A 23,736-nucleotide genomic window follows, 5' to 3' on the forward strand; every position below is an offset into this window, starting at 1 on the left:
TGGGGGCGGGGTGTGATGAGGTCATCGTGGGGGCGGGGTGTGATGAGGTCATCGTGGGGGCGGGGTGTGATGAGGTCATCGTGGGGGCGGAGTCTCATCATGGTGTTGTGTTGACAGGAGACCTACCTGGACGTCCTCTTCTCGCCGCTGCGCTTCACGGCCTCGGCCATCGTCAAGGCCCTGCAGGTCAGACACACACACACACACACACACACACACTCTCACTCACACACACACACACACACACACACACACACACACACACACACACACACTCACACACACACACACGTCCTGCTGTGATGTCACTGTGACTCGTTGTGTCTCGTTCAGATCTACCGCCGCGGCTCAGAGAAGATCACTGATGCATCGTGGGAGAATCTGAAGAAGGAGGTGACGGTTGCCGTGGAGACCGAGGTGAGTGATGACGTCAGGTATTAACGATCATTAGAAGGCGTAGACTCTGTGCTGTGTCCTGACCCCCCGCCCCCTCTGACTCCGCCCCCTGACCCCCTGCCCCCTAACCCCCTGACCCCTCTGACTCCGCCCCCTGACCCCCCGCCCCCCCTGACTCCGCCCCCTGACCCCCCGCCCCCTGACCCCCTGCCCCCTAACCCCCTGACCCCTCTGACTCCGCCCCCTGACCCCCCGCCCCCTGACCCCCCCCCCCCCATCTCTCCAGCTGCAGGGCAGCGTGACGGAGTTTGAGTTCTCCCAGGAGGAATACCGGCAGCTGCAGGTGGAGTTCTGGTCCCGTTTCTACGCCGTCTGTCTGCAGTACCAGGAGGTCCAGAGCACCGCGCTGGGCCTGAGCGTCAGCCGCCACACGGGGCTGGTCTGCCTGCTCAAGAAGGTCTGTGTGTCACTGACGACATTCATTCATTCATTCATTCATTCATTTCTTGATTTCAGACTCAGGGGATCCATATCGCCATAAAAGCACAATAAAATAATAGAAAAAGACAGAATAAGAGTAAAAAAAAAAGAAAACATAAACACAAAGTACAGAGCCTTCCCCACTATTCAGTGTCGGCTTGCACACAAACGGTTGTCAGAAGTCCGTCAGCCTAACGTTACCTCTCGTATGGATGATCAGCCTGAAAACCAAACGGATTTGATGGAAAATCCTTTCATCCGTTGTTGTGATAGACGTGTGTTTTTATCATGTAGCCTATCATGAAGTGGATACAATCATCTAAAGGGTCGATGGTGTTTACATCATGTTTACCGTGTGCAGCCGGGTCGTTGGTGTTTACATCATGTTTACCGTGTGCAGCCCGGTCGATGGTGTTTACATCGTGGCCGTGTGCAGCCGGGTCGTTGGTGTTTACATCATGTTTACCGTGTGCAGCCAGGTCGTTGGTGTTTACATCATGTTTACCGTGTGCAGCCGGGTCGTTGGTGTTTACATCGTGGCCGTGTGCAGCCCGGTCGTTGGTGTTTACATCATGTTTACCGTGTGCAGCCGGGTCGTTGGTGTTTACATCATGTTTACCGTGTGCAGCCAGGTCGTTGGTGTTTACATCATGTTTACCGTGTGCAGCCGGGTCGTTGGTGTTTACATCGTGGCCGTGTGCAGCCGGGTCGTTGGTGTTTACATCATGTTTACCGTGTGCAGCCGGGTCGTTGGTGTTTACATCGTGGCCGTGTGCAGCCCGGTCGTTGGTGTTTACATCATGTTTACCGTGTGCAGCCGGGTCGTTGGTGTTTACATCGTGGCCGTGTGCAGCCGGGTCGTTGGTGTTTACATCGTGGCCGTGTGCAGCCGGGTCGTTGGTGTTTACATCATGTTTACCGTGTGCAGCCGGGTCGTTGGTGTTTACATCATGTTTACCGTGTGCAGCCGGGTCGTTGGTGTTTACATCATGTTTACCGTGTGCAGCCGGGTCGTTGGTGTTTACATCGTGGCCGTGTGCAGCCGGGTCGTTGGTGTTTACATCGTGGCCGTGTGCAGCCGGGTCGTTGGTGTTTACATCGTGGCCGTGTGCAGCCGGGTCGTTGGTGTTTACATCATGTTTACCGTGTGCAGCCGGGTCGTTGGTGTTTACATCATGTTTACCGTGTGCAGCTGGGTCGTTGGTGTTTACATCGTGGCCGTGTGCAGCCGGGTCGTTGGTGTTTACATCATGTTTACCGTGTGCAGCCGGGTCGTTGGTGTTTACATCATGTTTACCGTGTGCAGCCGGGTCGTTGGTGTTTACATCATGTTTACCGTGTGCAGCCAGGTCGTTGGTGTTTACATCATGTTTACCGTGTGCAGCCGGGTCGATGGTGTTTACATCATGTTTACCGTGTGCAGCCCGGTCGTTGGTGTTTACATCGTGGCCGTGTGCAGCCGGGTCGTTGGTGTTTACATCGTGGCCGTGTGCAGCCGGGTCGATGGTGTTTACATCGTGGCCGTGTGCAGCCGGGTCGTTGGTGTTTACATCGTGGCCGTGTGCAGCCGGGTCGTTGGTGTTTACATCATGTTTACCGTGTGCAGCCGGGTCGTTGGTGTTTACATCGTGGCCGTGTGCAGCCCGGTCGTTGGTGTTTACATCATGTTTACCGTGTGCAGCCGGGTCGATGGTGTTTACATCGTGGCCGTGTGCAGCCGGGTCGATGGTGTTTACATCGTGGCCGTGTGCAGCCGGGTCGATGGTGTTTACATCATGTTTACCGTGTGCAGCCGGGTCGTTGGTGTTTACATCGTGGCCGTGTGCAGCCGGGTCGATGGTGTTTACATCATGTTTACCGTGTGCAGCCGGGTCGTTGGTGTTTACATCATGTTTACCGTGTGCAGCCGGGTCGTTGGTGTTTACATCATGTTTACCGTGTGCAGCCGGGTCGTTGGTGTTTACATCATGTTTACCGTGTGCAGCCGGGTCGATGGTGTTTACATCATGTTTACCGTGTGCAGCCGGGTCGTTGGTGTTTACATCATGTTTACCGTGTGCAGCCCGGTCGTTGGTGTTTACATCATGTTTACCGTGTGCAGCCGGGTCGATGGTGTTTACATCGTGTTTACCGTGTGCAGCCCGGTCGTTGGTGTTTACATCGTGGCCGTGTGCAGCCCGGTCGTTGGTGTTTACATCGTGGCCGTGTGCAGCCGGGTCGTTGGTGTTTACATCGTGGCCGTGTGCAGCCGGGTCGTTGGTGTTTACATCATGTTTACCGTGTGCAGCCGGGTCGTTGGTGTTTACATCGTGTTTACCGTGTGCAGCCGGGTCGTTGGTGTTTACATCGTGTTTACCGTGTGCAGCCGGGTCGTTGGTGTTTACATCATGTTTACCGTGTGCAGCCGGGTCGTTGGTGTTTACATCATGTTTACCGTGTGCAGCCGGGTCGTTGGTGTTTACATCGTGGCCGTGTGCAGCCGGGTCGTTGGTGTTTACATCATGTTTACCGTGTGCAGCCGGGTCGTTGGTGTTTACATCATGTTTACCGTGTGCAGCCGGGTCGATGGTGTTTACATCGTGTTTACCGTGTGCAGCCGGGTCGTTGGTGTTTACATCATGTTTACCGTGTGCAGCCGGGTCGTTGGTGTTTACATCATGTTTACCGTGTGCAGCCGGGTCGTTGGTGTTTACATCATGTTTACCGTGTGCAGCCGGGTCGTTGGTGTTTACATCATGTTTACCGTGTGCAGCCGGGTCGTTGGTGTTTACATCATGTTTACCGTGTGCAGCCGGGTCGTTGGTGTTTACATCATGTTTACCGTGTGCAGCCGGGTCGTTGGTGTTTACATCATGTTTACCGTGTGCAGCCGGGTCGTTGGTGTTTACATCATGTTTACCGTGTGCAGCCGGGTCGATGGTGTTTACATCGTGGCCGTGTGCAGCCGGGTCGTTGGTGTTTACATCGTGGCCGTGTGCAGCCCGGTCGTTGGTGTTTACATCATGTTTACCGTGTGCAGCCGGGTCGTTGGTGTTTACATCATGTTTACCGTGTGCAGCCGGGTCGATGGTGTTTACATCGTGGCCGTGTGCAGCCGGGTCGTTGGTGTTTACATCGTGGCCGTGTGCAGCCGGGTCGTTGGTGTTTACATCGTGGCCGTGTGCAGCCGGGTCGTTGGTGTTTACATCGTGGCCGTGTGCAGCCGGGTCGATGGTGTTTACATCGTGTTTACCGTGTGCAGCCGGGTCGTTGGTGTTTACATCGTGGCCGTGTGCAGCCCGGTCGTTGGTGTTTACATCATGTTTACCGTGTGCAGCCGGGTCGTTGGTGTTTACATCATGTTTACCGTGTGCAGCCAGGTCGTTGGTGTTTACATCATGTTTACCGTGTGCAGCCCGGTCGATGGTGTTTACATCGTGGCCGTGTGCAGCCGGGTCGTTGGTGTTTACATCGTGGCCGTGTGCAGCCGGGTCGTTGGTGTTTACATCATGTTTACCGTGTGCAGCCGGGTCGTTGGTGTTTACATCATGTTTACCGTGTGCAGCCAGGTCGTTGGTGTTTACATCGTGGCCGTGTGCAGCCGGGTCGTTGGTGTTTACATCGTGGCCGTGTGCAGCCGGGTCGTTGGTGTTTACATCATGTTTACCGTGTGCAGCCGGGTCGATGGTGTTTACATCGTGGCCGTGTGCAGCCGGGTCGTTGGTGTTTACATCATGTTTACCGTGTGCAGCCGGGTCGTTGGTGTTTACATCATGTTTACCGTGTGCAGCCGGGTCGTTGGTGTTTACATCATGTTTACCGTGTGCAGCCGGGTCGATGGTGTTTACATCGTGGCCGTGTGCAGCCCGGTCGTTGGTGTTTACATCGTGGCCGTGTGCAGCCGGGTCGTTGGTGTTTACATCGTGGCCGTGTGCAGCCGGGTCGATGGTGTTTACATCATGTTTACCGTGTGCAGCCGGGTCGTTGGTGTTTACATCGTGGCCGTGTGCAGCCGGGTCGATGGTGTTTACATCGTGGCCGTGTGCAGCCGGGTCGATGGTGTTTACATCATGTTTACCGTGTGCAGCCGTGTTGTTGGTGTTTACATCGTGGCCGTGTGCAGCCGGGTCGTTGGTGTTTACATCGTGGCCGTGTGCACCCGGGTCGTTGGTGTTTACATCGTGGCCGTGTGCAGCCGGGTCGTTGGTGTTTACATCGTGGCCGTGTGCAGCCGGGTCGTTGGTGTTTACATCGTGGCCGTGTGCAGCCGGGTCGTTGGTGTTTACATCGTGGCCGTGTGCAGCCGGGTCGATGGTGTTTACATCGTGGCCGTGTGCAGCCGGGTCGATGGTGTTTACATCGTGGCCGTGTGCAGCCCGGTCGATGCTGATATTCCTGTTTTCCCTCTGTCCGGTCTCAGGGTCTGGTCTCCTTCCTGCTGCCGTGTTTTGCCGTGGATCACCTGTACCTGTCGTACGACGAGTACCTGATGTCAGAGGAGGAAACGCCCCTCACCGAAGGTAACTAGAACTGGACCAGAACCAGGACTAGGACTAGGACTAGGACTAGGACTAGGACTAGGACCAGAACTAGGACTAGGACTAGGACTAGGACTAGAACTAGGACTAGGACTAGGACTAGGACTAGGACCAGAACCAGAACCAGGACTAGGACTAGGACTAGGACTAGAACTAGGACTAGGACCAGGACTAGGACTAGGACTAGGACCAGAACTAGGACTAGGACTAGGACTAGAACTAGGACTAGAACTAGAACCAGGACTAGGACCAGGACCAGGACTAGGACTAGGACTAGGACTAGAACCAGGACTAGGACTAGGACCATGACTAGGACTAGGACTAGGACTAGGACTAGAACCAGGACTAGGACTAGGACTAGGACCAGGACTAGGACTAGGACCAGAACTAGGACTAGAACCAGGACTAGGACTAGGACCAGGACTAGGACTAGGACCAGAACTAGGACTAGAACTAGGACTAGGACTAGGACTAGAACTAGAACCAGGACTAGGACCAGGACCAGGACCAGGACCAGGACCAGGACTAGGACTAGGACTAGGACTAGAACTAGAACCAGGACTAGGACCAGGACCAGGACCAGGACCAGGACTAGAACTAGAACCAGGACTAGGACCAGGACCAGGACCAGGACTAGGACTAGAACTAGAACTAGGACTAGAACCAGGACTAGGACTAGGACCAGGACTAGGACTAGGACCAGAACTAGAACTAGAACCAGGACTAGGACTAGGACTAGAACTAGAACCAGGACTAGGACTAGGACTAGGACCAGGACCAGAACAGAACCAAACCTGGTCCAGGAGGAGCTGGTTCATTTTCATTTCTCCTTTATTTATTCAGGGAAGGTCGATGGAGAGCGAGCTGACGCCCTGATTACAAAAACACAATTATACAATATACAAGGTCATGATCCACAATTACATACAGGTTGTAAAACATTCGATAATACGTTTTTAAAACTATCTAAGGAAATAAGATGATCCAGTTTCAGACAGTTTTGTAGGTTATTCCACTTTTGGGAGCATAAAACTGAAAGGCAGTCTTCTTCCCTAACTCTGTCCTGATACTGGGAGTTTGTAAAACCAAGGTGTCCTGTGAACGGGTGTGTAAGTTATAAACTCTAAGTGAGATTAAGCTGGTGAGATAAACAGGTAAAATTTCCAGTAAAGCTTTGTAAATAAAAACCATGCCATGTTGTTCCCTCCTCCAGCCAGCCTTATTATAAAGAACACAGTGATGGGTTGGGAACATCTCCAGTAATAGAACGAAGAGAGGAGTGATGAAGAGCATCCAGAGGTTTCAGTGTGGAGAGAGCAGCATGGAAATAACATCACCGTCATTGATAAGTGAGGACTGGGATGGAAACTAGCTCTGAGCTAAATCCGGTTCACTCACAGGACGCCACGGCGACAACGCTAACCGTTCATTAATGTTCATTAATGTTCATTAATGTTCATTAATGTTCGTTAATGTTCACTGTCCTCAAACTAATACACAAGAAATGAAACATTGGACCTTACTGTGTGTGTGTGTGTCCGTGTGTGTGTGTGTGTGTAGACGTGGACCTCGGCCGCGACGTGCTGCAGCTGGTCCAGTGCCTGCGGTTGCTTAGCGACGCCGTCACCGGGGAGATGTCGTACGAGATGGAAACAGCTGTGGAACATCTGGAGTCTCCAGAGAGGGCGGCAGACCTGGTTCTGGAGCAGCTGCTGTCCAACGACAGGTAACTAGTTAACTCACCGTTAACTCACCGTTAACTAACCGTTAACTAGCAGCTGCTGTCCAACGACAGGTAACTAGCTAACTAACGGTTAACTAGCCGTTAACTAGCCGTTAACTAACCGTTAACTCTGATCTGGTTCTGGAGCAGCTGCTGAGAACTAACCGTTAACTAACTGTTATCTCCTTAACTCACCGACAGGTCAGAGAACTCGTTAACTCACCGTTATTGTTAACTCACCGTTAACTCGCTGTTAACTCACCGTTAACTCACGTGAACTCACGTTAACTCACCGTTAACTAGCTAACTAATCGTTAACTAACTGTTAACGGTCAGAGAACTAACTGTTAACTAACTGTTATCTCCTTAACTCACCGACAGGTCAGAGAACTCGTTAACTCACCGTTATTGTTAACTAACCGTTAACTCGCTGTTAACTCACCGTTAACTCACGTGAACTCACGTTAACTCACCGTTATTGTTAACTAACCGTTAACTCGCTGTTAACTCACCGTTAACTCACGTGAACTCACGTTAACTCACCGTTAACTAGCTAACTAATCGTTAACTAACCGTTAACGGTCAGAGAACTAACTGTTAACTAACTGTTATCTCCTTAACTCACCGACAGGTCAGAGAACTCGTTAACTCACCGTTATTGTTAACTCATCGTTAACTCACCGTTAACTTGTTTAAAAGTAGTAAACACACATCGACACTTCTGCTAGCGCTAACGAGCTGCTAACGAGCTACTAACGAGCTACTAACGAGCTACTAACGAGCTACTAACGAGCTGCTAACGAGCTACTAACAGCACTAGTAGCGTGGACACTAGGAGAGGACGCCAGAGCCGTGACACAGCATCTACAGCCGATCCGCCGGCTCGTTAACTCGTTAATGGCTCATTAGCGCCGGCCCCATTCAGGCAGCTGTTAGCAGCCGTTAGCAGCAGCAGAGCCGTTAGCAGCAGCAGAGCAGCTAGAGCGCCTAGCAGCCGTTAGCAGCAGCAGAGCAGCTAGAGCCTAGCAGCCGTTAGCGGCAGCAGAGCAGCTAGAGCCGTTAGCGGCAGCAGAGCAGCTAGAGCCTAGCAGCCGTTAGCGGCAGCAGAGCAGCTAGAGCGCCTAGCAACCCTTAGCAACCGTTAGCGGCAGGCAGCAGCCGGTGCTGATTGGTCGGGGAGCTGGTGGCCGGTGACGAAAGCTGCCTCCAAAACGTCATCTGCCTCCATCTCAGCCAATAGAAACATGTGATTGTAATAGCCGTGTTTCAACCCATAGAGGGCAGTCACTCTACAGTTTTACTACAAAATACACCACATTGAAATATTTTGACTGAAATGTCAAAAGTTGGACCAGAATCAACCAACAACACGACTTCCCCCGTCTGTCTGTCTGTCCACGTCCCGGTCTGTTACCATGGAGACTGACCCCCGTCTGTCTGTCTGTCCACGTCCCGGTCTGTTACCATGGAGACTGACCCCCGTCTGTCTGTCTGTCCACGTCCCGGTCTGTTACCATGGAGACTGACCCCCGTCTGTCTGTCTGTCCACGTCCCGGTCTGTTACCATGGAGACTGACCCTCAGACCCAGACACAGCTGTTTCAGCAGAAAGAAGAAGTGGTTTAGGGGTTTAGCTGCTCTTTAATCAGTAGATGAACCGGTTGATGGTGAAGATGATGATGTCATGGTGATGATGTCATGGTGGTGATGTCATGGTGATGGTGATGTTGTCATGGTGTCCCAGTGAGAACGTGATCGAGGACGTCCAGAACAAGCTGCAGGACGTGAGGAACCCCGTCGTTGCCATGACGGTTCTGCTGAGGGAACTGGACCTGGAGACGGACGCAGACGTTCCTGCTGAGGGACACCTGTCCTCAGGTAAGATGCTGCTGCTCTGTTGCCATGGAGACTGACCCCTGTCTGTCCCCGTCCCGGCCCGTTGCCATGGAGACTGACCCCTGTCCCTCTGTCCCCAGGTCAGAGTCTGGACGTGAGGATCGGTCTGTCTCAGCTCTACAGCAGCAGCTCGTCCGTCTCCATCGTCTGTCAGGCTGTCGCTCACATCGCCATGACGAGAGCTCTGTTCTGCAGAGACCTGCTGCTGCTGCAGAAGCTCTACCTCCGGCTGGGGGACAACGTAAGACATGTAGAGACACACTGAGACACATAGAGACACATTAGAGACACTTAGAGACACATAGAGACACATAGAGACACATAGAGACACTTAGAGACATCTAGAGACATGACTCTGTTCTGTAGAGACCTGCTGCTGCTGCAGAAGCTCTACCTCCGGCTGGGGGACAACGTAAGACATGTAGAGACACTTAGAGACACTTAGAGACACATAGAGACACATAGAGACACATAGAGACACATAGAGACACATAGAGACACTTAGAGACACATAGAGACACATAGAGACACTTAGAGACACATAGAGACATGACTCTGTTCTGTAGAGACCTGCTGCTGCTGCAGAAGCTCTACCTCCGGCTGGGGGACAACGTAAGACATGTAGAGACACTTAGAGACACTTAGAGACACATAGAGACACATAGAGACACATAGAGACACATAGAGACACATAGAGACACTTAGAGACACATAGAGACACATAGAGACACTTAGAGACACATAGAGACATGACTCTGTTCTGCAGAGACCTGCTGCTGCTGCAGAAGCTCTACCTCCGGCTGGGGGACAACGTAAGACATGTAGAGACACATAGAGACACTTAGAGACACATAGAGACACATAGAGACACTTAGAGACACATAGAGACACTTAGAGACACATAGAGACACGTAGAGGACACTTAGAGACACTTAGAGACACATAGAGACACATAGAGACATGACTCTGTTCTGTAGAGACCTGCTGCTGCTGCAGAAGCTCTACCTCCGGCTGGGGGACAACGTAAGGACACGTAGAGGACACTTAGAGACATCTAGAGACACTTAGAGACACTTAGAGACACACTGAGACACACTGAGACACATAGAGACACTTAGAGACACATAAGACACATAGAGACATCTAGAGACACTCTGAGACACACTGAGACACAACTTTTATGACCGACCTGAATCAACTGAGTGCCTGTCTGTCCCCGTCCCTCCGTCTCTCTCTCCCTGTCTGTCCCCGTCTCCCTGTCTGTCCCTCCCCGTCCCTCCGTCTCTCTCTCCCTGTCTGTCCCCGTCCCTCCGTCTCTCTCTACCTGTCTGTCCCTCCCCGTCCCTCCGTCTCTCTCTCCCTGTCTGTCTCCCCCTGTCCCTCTCCCCCTGTCTGTCCCCGTCCCCTGTCTGTCCCCGTCCCTCCGTCTCTCTCTACCTGTCTGTCCCCGTCCCTCCGTGTCTCTCTCTCCCTGTCTGTCCCCGTCCCCTGTCCCTCCCTGTCCCTCCGTCTCTCTCTACCTGTCTGTCCCTCCGTGTCTCTACCTGTCTGTCCCTCCGTGTCTCTCTCTCCCTGTCTGTCCCCGTCCCCCTGTGTGTCTCTCCAGGTGTTGCTGGGTGGAGGATCTCAGCTGCTGCAGCTGCAACAGGACCTGATCCCTCGCAGCTCTCACCTGCTCTGCTCCTATCACCTGCTGAAGCAGCTGGGACAGAGTCTGTCCTCCTCCGTCCCCATGGATACCATGTAGGACACCTACACATCTACACACCTCTACACACTAACATACACACACATCTACACACTGAGACATCTACACACACATCTACACACCTACAGACACACACTCTGCTCCTATCACCTACTGAAGCAGCTGGGACAGAGTCTGTCCTCCTCTGTCCCCATGGATACCATGTAGGACACCTACACATCTACACACCTACACCCCTACCCTCTAACCCCTGTGTCCTCCTGTGTCCTCCTGTGTCCTCCTCAGAGACTCCAACCTGCAGCACCTGACGGTGTTGGAGCTGTCTGATGCTCCGCCCCCCTCCAGCAGAGCAGGTCAGTGGCTCTGCTGCTTTAATAAACTTCTCACTCTGATCAGGTTTCCATCCCAGTGGATTCTGTGAAAATGCTCAAAAAGAAAATGAGAAAATGCCTGTTAACATTTGTTATTGTTTTGTGATTATTGGGAGAAGAAGATTTTTACAATCTGGAGTCGAGTAAACACGTTAACGTTGGTCAGTGGTGCTACTCAGGTGCTACTCAGGTGCTACTCAGGTGCTACTCAGGTGCTACTCAGGTGCTACTCAGGTGCTACCCAGGTGCTACTAAAGTGCTACTCAGGTGCTACTCAGGTGCTACTCAGGTGCTACCCAGGTGCTATCCAGGTGCTACTCAGGTGCTACTCAGGTGCTACTCAGGTGCTACCCGGGTGCTACTCGGGTGCTACTCGGGTGCTACTCAGGTGCTACTCAGGTGCTACTCAGGTGCTACTCAGGTGCTACCCAGGTGCTACTAAAGTGCTACTCAGGTGCTACTCAGGTGCTACCCAGGTGCTATCCAGGTGCTACTCAGGTGCTACTCAGGTGCTACTCAGGTGCTACCCGGGTGCTACTCGGGTGCTACTCGGGTGCTACTCAGGTGCTACTCAGGTGCTACTCAGGTGCTACTCAGGTGCTACCCAGGTGCTACTAAAGTGCTACTCAGGTGCTACTCAGGTGCTACCCGGGTGCTACTCGGGTGCTACCCAGGTGCTACTAAAGTGCTACCCAGGTGCTACTCAGGTGCTACTCAGGTGCTACCCAGGTGCTATCCAGGTGCTACTCAGGTGCTACTCAGGTGCTACTCAGGTGCTACTCAGGTGCTACTCAGGTGCTACTCAGATGCTACTCAGGTGCTACCCAGGTGCTACTCAGGTGCTACTCAGGTGCTACTCAGGTGCTATCCAGGTGCTACTCAGGTGCTACTCAGGTGCTACCCAGGTGCTACCCAGGTGCTACTCAGGTGCTACTCAGATGCTACTCAGGTGCTACTCAGGTGCTACTAAAGTGCTACTCAGGTGCTACTCAGGTGCTACTCAGGTGCTACCCAGGTGCTACTCAGGTGCTACCCAGGTGCTACTAAAGTGCTACCCAGGTGCTACTCAGGTGCTACCCGGGTGCTACTCGGGTGCTACTCGGGTGCTACTCAGGTGCTACTCAGGTGCTACTCAGGTGCTACCCAGGTGCTACTAAAGTGCTACTCAGGTGCTACTCAGGTGCTACCCGGGTGCTACCCGGGTGCTACTCGGGTGCTACCCAGGTGCTACTAAAGTGCTACCCAGGTGCTACTCAGGTGCTACCCAGGTGCTATCCAGGTGCTACCCAGGTGCTACTAAAGTGCTACCCAGGTGCTACTCGGGTGCTACTCGGGTGCTACTCGGGTGCTACTCGGGTGCTACTCAGGTGCTACTCAGGTGCTACTCAGGTGCTACCCAGGTGCTACTAAAGTGCTACTCAGGTGCTACTCAGGTGCTACCCGGGTGCTACCCGGGTGCTACTCGGGTGCTACCCAGGTGCTACTAAAGTGCTACCCAGGTGCTACTCAGGTGCTACCCAGGTGCTATCCAGGTGCTACTCAGGTGCTACTCAGGTGCTACTCAGGTGCTACTCAGGTGCTACTCAGATGCTACTCAGGTGCTACCCAGGTGCTACTCAGGTGCTACTCAGGTGCTACTCAGGTGCTACTCAGGTGCTACTCAGGTGCTATCCAGGTGCTACTCAGGTGCTACTCAGGTGCTACCCAGGTGCTACCCAGGTGCTACTCAGGTGCTACTCAGATGCTACTCAGGTGCTACTCAGGTGCTACTAAAGTGCTACTCAGGTGCTACCCAGGTGCTACCCAGGTGCTACCCAGGTGCTACTCAGGTGCTACCCAGGTGCTACTAAAGTGCTACCCAGGTGCTACTCAGGTGCTATCCAGGTGCTACCCAGGTGCTACTCAGGTGCTACCCAGGTGCTACCCAGGTGCTACTCAGGTGCTACTCAGGTGCTATCCAGGTGCTACCCAGGTGCTACTCAGGTGCTACTCAGGTGCTACTCAGGTGCTACCCAGGTGCTACTAAAGTGCTACCAAAGACGGTTTATAAACCAAGACCTTTCATGACGAGTCAGCTTCCTGTATGCATGTCACTAGGCTTCTGCACGGCCACGCCCCTTTAGAGAGACCAGAGGCAGTTTGGAGTGTATTGATTCCTATGGGACAATTTAATGTGAACACCGATTATGGTCGGGCCTTTCTCCCCACAGTCACTGAAGTAAATTTTGGACTCATTTTTCACAAGCCACATCTCTTCTGAACAGTTTGACACCAAAATGTTAATTTTCAGACGGAGAGATCCGGAGAAAATCCACTTTGTTCCAGACCTGTCTCTGTCTCTACGACACACTCTCGCCAGATTTGGCACCGATCTCCTAGGCCAGCGGTCCCCAACCTTTTTATCTCCGCGGACCGGTCACCGGTGGAAAATTTTACCGCGGCCCGGCGGGGGGGGGGGGGGGGCGGCGGCCGGTCTCTTCGGGGGGGGGGGGCGTACGTTCTCCTGTTTACATTACATGTAGGCCTATTGTATAAACAGGACTACACGTTCACATAGCCTAGTTTTCTCTTACGTTTACGTTCTTTGTTACAACTCACCATAATATAGTATCACAATAATAATGTCAGTCATCCGGGGGTGATGCTCCGTCTGTCATCTCGGTTCCTGTCTACTCTGTCATCTCGTTTTGCTGCTGAAGCTGCAAAAAACTCCGTTTCACAAACATAATATGTTTGTAATGGAAGCAGGTTTTCCGTGCTTTTGTGGTGATCTCAGGATATTCTGCTTAAATCCAGAACGCAGGGAGAGAAGTTTTCTGTGAAGTGATGAAGCGGCAGAGAGCCGGCCGGGTCCCGCACACACATTGCGGAGCTTGGAGCATGTGAATCACCTGTTGCAATGAACCTGTAATTTAAACAGGACTCGTGTTTTTTCTTTTAGAACAGCTTTCTTCTTGTTGGAAAGCGTCGGGTCTTCTGTCGTCTCATTATTGAGTTTTTCCCGGCCCGGCGACGTGTGTTTTTCACTCTTTTACGTTTGTGCCTGCCTGTCAATTTCCTGTCAATTGCCTGTCAATTGCGCAGCACCGGCCGATGCACAAACGGAAGTGGCAACATTTTCAAAATAAAACGACCGGAAGTGTGAAATAGACGAAACAAACGATTTCATTTTTTTTTTTTTTCATTTTCATTTCATCTTTCTGCGGCCCGGTACCAAATGATCCACGGACCGGTACCGGTCCGCGGCCCGGTGGTTGGGGACCACTGTCCTAGGCAACGTCAAACAAATGGCCGCGAACTCCCGTGAAAATGATTTAAATTATTTTTGCCATGCTAAATATTACTGTTAGTAGTGTAAATATTTAATGTTATCATAAGAAAATATAAATATCTCACTTTCATCTACCTACAAATTGTATAAATCCACACATACGTTCACAGACGAGGTGGTGACGGTTGGCCACGCCCACTTAGAGAGACAGGAAGTGAAACTGACGGTTGGCCACGCCCACTTAGAGAGACAGGAAGTGTATACCATTTCATATCATTGGAGCAGCCGCTCATGGAGTATCTTTCCATTTATTGAATATCTTTAGTGCTACTCAGGTGCTACTCAGGTGCTACTCAGGTGCTACTCAGGTGCTACCCAGGTGCTACTCAGGTACTACCTAGGTGCTTCTCAGGTGCTACCCAGGTGCTACTCAGGTGCTACTCAGGTGCTACCCAGGTGCTACTCAGGTACTACCTAGGTGCTTCTCAGGTGCTACCCAGGTGCTACTCAGGTGCTACTCAGGTGCTATCCAGGTGCTACCCGGGTGCTACTCAGGTGCTATCCAGGTGCTACTCAGGTGCTACTCAGGTTCTATCCAGGTGCTACTCAGGTGCTACTCAGGTGCTACTCAGGTGCTACTCAGGTACTACGCAGGTGCTTCTCAGGTGCTACTCAGGTGCTACTCAGGTTCTATCCAGGTGCTACTCAGGTGCTATCCAGGTTCTATCCACGTGCTACTCAGGTGCTACTCAGGTGCTATCCAGGTGCTACTCAGGTGCTACTCAGGTTCTATCCAGGTGCTACTCAGGTGCTACTCAGGTGCTACTCAGGTGCTACTCAGGTGCTTCTCAGGTGCTACTCAGGTGCTACTCAGGTGCTACTCAGGTGCTATCCACGTGCTACTCAGGTGCTATCCAGGTGCGCTCAATAGTCTGTGAAGTACGGTACCTGTAACCCTAACCCATGTCTCTCTCTGACTCTGTGTCTGACTCTGTCTCCATCCCAGCGCTGTCCCCTCAGACGGTGGTGGAGCTGTTCTACCAGACGTCGGCGCGGCGACTCATCATGTCTCAGATCTACAGCCAGCAGCAGAACCCCAACCTGCTGCTCTGGACCCACATGATGTCCAGCGTGGTCCACCTGCTGGCTCAGCTGCTGTATCCTTCACCGGGACACACCTGGTCTCCATAGCAACACTCTGCTGTCTGTCTCCATAGCAACACCCAGCTGTCTGTCTCCACCAAGGTTGGCAGTTGTGGGTCTGAACTGCAATCCCCTCTTCTTCCTCTGGGGGCTGGTGTCAGAAGGGAGCAACTCCAATTGAGCCCCATGTTAAAATAGCCGATTTTACATCTTAAAAAAAACATATTTACAGCCTGGTACATTTTATTTTTTTGGTCTCAATCGATAGTTTCTACCCCCGCACACACTCTGAGGGGGGTGAATTTTTTTTAAACTCTACCGTTTTACTGTTATTAGGTTTAAAATTCTGGCCAATCAGGGCGCGGAAACGTTGAGTGACAGGTCCGGAGACCGCTGCTTCGAGGCCAGTGGGCGGGTTCTCCACCGCTCCAAATATGGCAGTAGAATCCAACATGGCGCGGTTCAAACCCCCGTAGTAGCGGCACAAAACAGACTCCCCCAAACCAATGGGTGACGTCACGGTGCTACGGACATTCTGACTACAGGCTATGGTCTCCACCTGCCTGGTCTCCATAGCAACACCCAGCTGTCTGTCTCCATAGCAACACTCAGCTGTCTGTCTCCACCTGCCTGTTCTCCTTAACCAGTTCCTCCCAGGTGGCCCAGTAACCCCGGTTTCCAGTTCCCCGAGTGTCTGATGGCGAACTGTCAGTACACACAGCTGCAGGTAGACGCACCTGTCCTCTCACCTCAACACTTTAACACTTTGACACCTCAACACCTGAGCACCTGTCCTCTCACCTGTTCTCTCACCTGTCTGTCCTCTGTCCTCTCACCTGTCCTCTCACCTGTCTGTCCTCTCAGGAGTACGTGCGGCTGATTGGTCCGTGGTGTCAGGTGAACATCGGCTCCTGTCGCTTCATGCTGGGTCAGTGTTACCTGGCCAACGGGGAGGGACAGAAGGTAGGTGACATCAGTGTAGCTCCGCCCCCTCCATCTACCTGTGCTGTAGCTCCGCCCCCTCATCCTACCTGTGCTGTAGCTCCGCCCCCTACATCTACCTGTTGTTTCCCTTCAGGCGCTTCAGTGCTTCCAGGAGGCAGCGACCGAGGTGGAGAAGGAGGAGTTCCTGTCCAGACTGACGAGCACCGAGGAGGAAGAAGCTGCTCCCACCCCCAGATTACAGTATTATAACAAGGTAAACAACACCTGAACACCCCCAGATTACAGTATTATAACAAGGTAAAGAAGCTGCTCCCACCCCCAGATTACAGTATTATAACAAGGTAAACAACACCTCAACACCCCCAGATTACAGTATTATAACAAGGTAAAGAAGCTGCTGCCACCCCCAGATTACAGTATTATAACAAGGTAAACAACACCTCAACACCCCCAGATTACAGTATTATAACAAGGTAAAGAAGCTGCTGCCACCCCCAGATTACAGTATTATAACAAGGTAATCCCACCCCCAGATTACAGTATTATAACAAGGTAAACAACACCTCAACACCCCCAGATTACAGTATTATAACAAGGTAATCCCACCCCCAGATTACAGTATTATAACAAGATAAAGAAGCTGCTGCCGCCCCCAGATTACAGTATTATAACAAGGTAAAGAACACCTCAACACCCCCAGATTACAGTATTATAACAAGGTAAAGAAGCTGCTGAACACCTCAACACCTTCAACATCTTGACACCTCAACACCTTGAACACCTCAACACCTCAACATCTTGACACCTCAACACCTTGAACATCTTGACACCTCAACACCTTCAACATCTTGACACCTCAACACCTTCAACATCTTGACACCTCAACACCTTCAACATCTTGACACCTCAACACCTTCAACATCTTGACACCTCAACACCTTGAACATCTTGACACCTCAACACCTTCAACACCTTGAACATCTTGACACCTCAACACCTTCAACATCTTGACACCTCAACACCTCAACACCTTCAACATCTTGACACCTCAACACCTTCAACATCTTGACACCTCAACACCTTCAACATCTTGACACCTCAACACCTTGAACATCTTGACACCTCAACACCTTCAACACCTTGAACATCTTGACACCTCAACACCTTCAACATCTTGACACCTCAACACCTCAACACCTTCAACATCTTGACACCTCAACACCTTCAACATCTTGACACCTCAACACCTTCAACATCTTGACACCTCAACACCTTGAACATCTTGACACCTCAACACCTTCAACACCTTGAACATCTTGACACCTCAACACCTTCAACATCTTGACACCTCAACACCTTCAACATCTTGACACCTCAACACCTTCAACATCTTGACACCTCAACACCTTCAACATCTTGACACCTCAACACCTTGAACACCTCAACACCTTCAACATCTTGACACCTCAACACCTCAACACCTTCAACATCTTGACACCTCAACACCTTCAACATCTTGACACCTCAACACCTTCAACATCTTGACACCTCAACACCTTGAACACCTCAACACCTCAACATCTTGACACCTCAACACCTTCAACATCTTGACACCTCAACACCTTGAACATCTTGAAACCTCAACACCTTGAACATCTTGACACCTCAACACCTTGAACATCTTGAAACCTCAACACCTTCAACATCTTGACACCTCAACACCTCAACATCTTGACACCTCAACACTTTGAACATCTTGAAACCTCAACACTTTGAACATCTTGAAACCTCAACACTTTGAACATCTTGAAACCTCAACACCTTGACACCTCAACACCTTCAACATCTTGACACCTCAACACCTCAACACCTTCAACATCTTGACACCTCAACACCTTCAACATCTTGACACCTCAACACCTTGAACACCTCAACACCTCAACATCTTGACACCTCAACACCTTCAACATCTTGAACATCTTGACACCTCAACACCTTGAACATCTTGAAACCTCAACACCTTCAACATCTTGAACATCTTGACACCTCAACACCTTCAACATCTTGAACATCTTGAACATCTTGACACCTCAACACCTTCAACATCTTGAACATCTTGACATCTCAACACCTTCAACATCTTGACACCTCAACACCTTCAACATCTTGACACCTCAACACCTTCAACATCTTGACACCTCAACACCTTCAACATCTTGACACCTCAACACCTTCAACATCTTGACACCTCAACACCTTGAACACCTCAACACCTCAACATCTTGACACCTTCAACACCTTGAACATCTTGAAACCTCAACACCTTCAACATCTTGAACATCTTGACACCTCAACACCTTGAACATCTTGAAACCTCAACACCTTCAACATCTTGAACATCTTGACACCTCAACACCTTCAACATCTTGAACATCTTGACACCTCAACACCTTCAACATCTTGAACATCTTGACACCTCAACACCTTCAACATCTTGACACCTCAACACCTTCAACATCTTGACACCTCAACACCTTCAACATCTTGACACCTCAACACCTTCAACATCTTGAACATCTTGACACCTCAACACCTTCAACATCTTGAACATCTTGACATCTCAACACCTTCAACATCTTGACACCTCAACACCTTGAACATCTTGAAACCTCAACACCTTCAACATCTTGACACCTCAACACCTCAACATCTTGACACCTCAACACCTTGAACATCTTGAAACCTCAACACTTTGAACATCTTGAAACCTCAACACTTTGAACATCTTGAAACCTCAACACCTTGAACACCTCAACACTTTGAACATCTCAACACCTCAACACCTTCAACATCTCAACACCTCAACACCTTCAACATCTTGAAACCTCAACACCTTCAACATCTTGAACATCTTGACACCTCAACACCTTCAACATCTTGAACATCTTGACATCTCAACACCTTCAACATCTTGACACCTCAACACCTTCAACATCTTGACACCTCAACACCTTCAACATCTTGACACCTCAACACCTTCAACATCTTGAACATCTTGACATCTCAACACTTTGAACATCTTGACACCTCAACACTTTGAACATCTTGACACCTCAACACCTTCAACATCTTGACACCTCAACACTTTGAACATCTTGAAACCTCAACACCTTCAACATCTTGACACCTCAAACACCTTGAACACCTCAACACTTTGAACATCTCAACACCTCAACACCTTCAACATCTCAACACCTCAACACCTTCAACATCTTGAAACCTCAACACCTTGAACACCTCAACACTTTGAACATCTCAACACCTCAACACCTTCAACATCTCAACACCTCAACACCTTCAACATCTTGAAACCTCAACACCTTCAACATCTTGAAACCTCAACACCTTCAACATCTTGACACCTCAACACCTTGAACATCTTGACACCTCAACAGTAACACCTCAACACCCAGGGGCGTCATGCAGCCCAAAAATTGGAGGAGGCACAGCGAACGTTATTGTCATAGCGCGCACAAAATTTTTTGGGGGATGCCCTCAAATCTCTTATTTTGGGCACTAACAGTAGTGCTGGGGACTAAACATTATCTTGGCTAACAGTGTGGAACAATAAGGTGCATGTACTTCAAAAACGTATTTTACCGCTCCATGTATTGATTTTTCGCAGCTTCATTGTAAACAAATGCACATGGCCATGTATTGATTTGACATCTGAACAATTGAACACCTCAACGTCATGACACCAGTGAACTCTGATAGCAGCTTCAAGTTTAGTTGAGCTGGATCTAAACCAACTTAAACCAGTATAAACCAGTTTTAAACCCGTTTTAAACCGGTTTTACTAAACTAAAAAAAAAAAAAAACATGCCAGCTAGCCTGATCCTCCAGTCAGCGCCACTGACCAAAGGCACTGGCTCATAATCTGGAGTTGGTCCCCGGGCGCTGCACCGTGGATGCCCACTGCTCCTCAGGGATGGGTTAAATGCAGAGAAAGAATTTCACTGTACTAGCTGTATATGTGACTAATAAAGTACCTTTACCTTTACCTTCTTTAACCCGTTCCCTCTCAGGTGCTGCGGCTGCTAGAGGACGTGGGTCTACCTGAGCTCGTCATCCAACTCGCCTCTCTGGCCATAACTGAGGCCGCTACCGACGCCAACAGCCAGGTGAGAGTCAGCTGACCGCTCACGGTCATGTGACCCGTAACCACGGTGACGCTGACCCTGTGACCAGGCGACACCCGTAACCACGGTGACCCTGTGACCTTGTGTCTCCTCAGGCGGCGCTGTGGACTCGTATCTTCAAACACCATCTGGACCTCGGACACAACAGTGAAGCCTACGAAGCTCTGACGCAGAATCCAGACAGCAGCATGTAGGACACACACACACACACACACACACACACACAGAGATACACACACACACACACACACAGGAGGGGAGGGTGGGGGTCGGCTCCAGGTCGGTAATTTTTCCCACTAATCAGTGAAGTAAAAAAGTAAGAGTGTGGAGGATATTTTTCGCACTATCTGGCAACCCTGGCCTTCCTGCTCGTATGAGCCTGGTGCCGTGACTGTCACTCACTGGAGGCAGATACCGGTCTATACCGGTCTATACCGGTCTATACCGGTATGTAGTAGCGTCGGCTCTCCTGCAGCTGTTGACACCGCCATGAGCGGACCTGTTGTTCCGAGTGGCAGCGGTCCGAGCGGACGTGGCGGCGCACATTCGATTTAGTTTTTTTTTTTTTACCGTGCACGTCCGTGGTGCACCGCTGCACGGACAAATAGCAGAGGAATCGGGCCCTTGAATGGCTGGTCCAGACCAGGTCCAGACCAGGTCCACACCCCAAGATTAATGCCTTGAGATTTGTTTTTCCTCCCCACTAGACCAGTTCTGAGTTCAGTTTAAGTTTCATACTCCAGACATTCTGGCCTTGTTGCCTTACAATGACAGGAACCTCAGTCAGTAGCTACTCAATGTGCTTTTAATCTGAAACAAATGCAGAAAAAAAAAATCAGTCAAAAGATTTTTTTTTGCTTTAACCCATGCACACCCCTACCTGCCTATGAGCCGGTGTGACCTGAGTGTTGTCTTGCAGGCAGCTGGACTGTCTGCGGCAGCTGGTGGTGGTTCTGTGTGAACGGTCTCAGCTCCAGGACCTGGTCCAGTTCTCCTACGTCAACCTGCACGACGAGGTAACGACTCCCTGACCCCTGACCTCTAGTGACCTCTGACCTCTGACCCCCGTGTCACTACCTGATTTGTGACAATACTGGTCTGTGCATGTGCGAACCGGCCGCCATCTTTGACCGCTGTCTACGGCAACTCCACTTGGACAAACTTCATCAGGGCGCTGCCCGATCTGCGTACAAGCGGAAGTCGAAGTCTGCTTAAAGTTCTGTACATTTAAAATACTATTCTGTGAAAAAAAAAAAAACGCGGACGTCCGTCATAAGACAGCCGTGTTGTGGTAGTTGTGATTGTTTGTGGTTGTCATGGTGATGAGGCCAAGAGTAAACACTAATGGCGCATTTTTACAACTGAGTATCACTAGTGCCGCCGTGACGTCATTTACACGGCGCCGAGCAACGCTCTAAACTCTGTAAATATATAACTTTAGCAACATTTGAAACATTTTCAGGCGAGAAAGTAGTCGTTATGATCCCCAACGTGTTGAAAAACTGACAAAATACCAGCTGTTTACAATTTTGTTTCAACGAAGTCGGTGTTACTAAAGCTAGCCGTAGTGAGCAACGCACTTCCGGTTATTTTCACAAAATAAAATACCAGTTGCCTTTTATCATAAGGAAAGCCATTACGATAGAATTGGTGCTTTTACTTTGTAAACAGGAAGTGAACCTACCCTCGCTGTAGCTAGCTTTAAACCGCCGTTTTGACTGCTCTCGTCCCGTTAACGGCATTTAACCGTTCAATATGCCTTACCGGAGAGTCTACCAGCTCTGAGATCGGCCTGGTTCATTGTAAAACATTTATTTATTGATGTAAATGTGGTGTTTTCTGTGCGTACAGAACCCAAGGCAGTGCTGCTCTTCTGTCTAACCACAAACAAACTTCTGCTACAGCCACAATTGTTAGATTTCCTCAGTGAGACCAACATTGGAACCAGGGCTGAGGTGATACCAAAAGTACCTGGTTGCAGGTACTGTGTGCTAGTGGAAACATGCAAATAGCGCCGAGCCGAGCCGAGCCGAGCCGAGTCGAGCCATGCTAGTGGAAACACGCCATTAAAGTCACCTCTGTTCCTGTTTTCTGAGCATCAAGATCCAAACCACCACAACCAACCCTCAGTTTACATCACTAATAAAGTTTTTTTTTTTTTTTTTTTAATAAAAAGATAAAGCGTCTGTGGCGACCACACAGGGCAGTGATCCTAAGTCAATTCAACTAAGTTTGTCCAAGTGGAGTTGCCGTACGTAGCTGTCACAGATCGGGCAGTGATGCAAATCGGGTAGTGACACCCTGACCTTTAGTGACCTGTAGTGACCTCTGACCTGTAGTGACCTCTGACCTCTGACCCCCCCCCCCCCCCCCCCTCCCCCAGGTGGTCAGTATCATCGAGTCCCGTGCTCGCGGTCTGGACCTGCTGGCTCACAACTACTACGAGCTGCTGTACGCCTTCCACATCAACCGCCACAACTACAGGAAGGGTAGGTGACATCATTCTGTTTCTACAGTCCTCCATAGAAACATGGTGGACTGTAAACAAAGTCAATCACCCACACACATAGACAACACACACATAGACCCTTTCAGAGAGTATAAACAAATACAGGTGTTACCAAGGATACTAATTAAGGCTCCATTCCATTTAGTGTAGCAGAGCGTTTTCTAATGAGCCACACCTGTCTTTGTTTATACCAGAGACGTTCTAATATGAGGAGACAGACCACTCTGCCCGTTTTGAATGGGGAAAGCTGCGACGCCAAAGATGGCGCATGTCCCGCCCCTTTTCACCAGCAGCCAATCACCTGCGTTGCCAGAGCTGAACTAGGCCAATCATGTTGTTGCACCAGCGCATGCGCACAAGTAGATTTACGACAGACAAACCTACCTGGTGGCAACAACAACCCGGCTTTAGCACCGTGTGTACTGTATGTGGTCAGGTTGAACATTTACTCTAAGGTTTTCGGAAAAGTGCAGAGCCACCGGCGACCGGGAGCGGCTCCTCATCCTGGAGGAAAGCTGTTACATTTACCCGCGGAGTTTTAGAGGTTTACTGCCGGCTTGTTAATTTGGCAGCCAC

At 50.5% G+C, this 23,736-nt stretch overlaps 1 protein-coding gene across 2 annotated transcripts in view; it reads left to right on the forward strand.

Moving 5' to 3' along the window:
- The window catches only part of nup160 (nucleoporin 160), a 56,284-nt gene that overhangs the window by 17,401 nt on the left and 15,147 nt on the right, over positions 1–23,736 (forward strand). For both annotated transcript variants that reach the window (XM_085780331.1, XM_085780332.1), the window contains 17 exons: positions 118–186; positions 334–417; positions 683–853; positions 5,276–5,375; positions 6,954–7,119; positions 8,860–8,993; positions 9,092–9,252; positions 10,618–10,754; positions 11,005–11,072; positions 15,368–15,518; positions 16,162–16,231; positions 16,369–16,467; positions 16,583–16,702; positions 20,538–20,633; positions 20,747–20,841; positions 21,571–21,667; positions 23,035–23,140. In XM_085780331.1, the coding sequence (XP_085636457.1) occupies positions 118–186; positions 334–417; positions 683–853; positions 5,276–5,375; positions 6,954–7,119; positions 8,860–8,993; positions 9,092–9,252; positions 10,618–10,754; positions 11,005–11,072; positions 15,368–15,518; positions 16,162–16,231; positions 16,369–16,467; positions 16,583–16,702; positions 20,538–20,633; positions 20,747–20,841; positions 21,571–21,667; positions 23,035–23,140 (1,924 nt within the window). The remainder of the gene's footprint in view (positions 1–117; positions 187–333; positions 418–682; positions 854–5,275; positions 5,376–6,953; positions 7,120–8,859; positions 8,994–9,091; positions 9,253–10,617; positions 10,755–11,004; positions 11,073–15,367; positions 15,519–16,161; positions 16,232–16,368; positions 16,468–16,582; positions 16,703–20,537; positions 20,634–20,746; positions 20,842–21,570; positions 21,668–23,034; positions 23,141–23,736) is intronic.

The sequence above is a fragment of the Trachurus japonicus genome, chromosome 6 (genome assembly GCF_045865225.1).
Source record: "Trachurus japonicus isolate A0001 chromosome 6, Traja_1.0".
Classification (NCBI taxonomy): domain Eukaryota; kingdom Metazoa; phylum Chordata; class Actinopteri; order Carangiformes; family Carangidae; genus Trachurus; species Trachurus japonicus.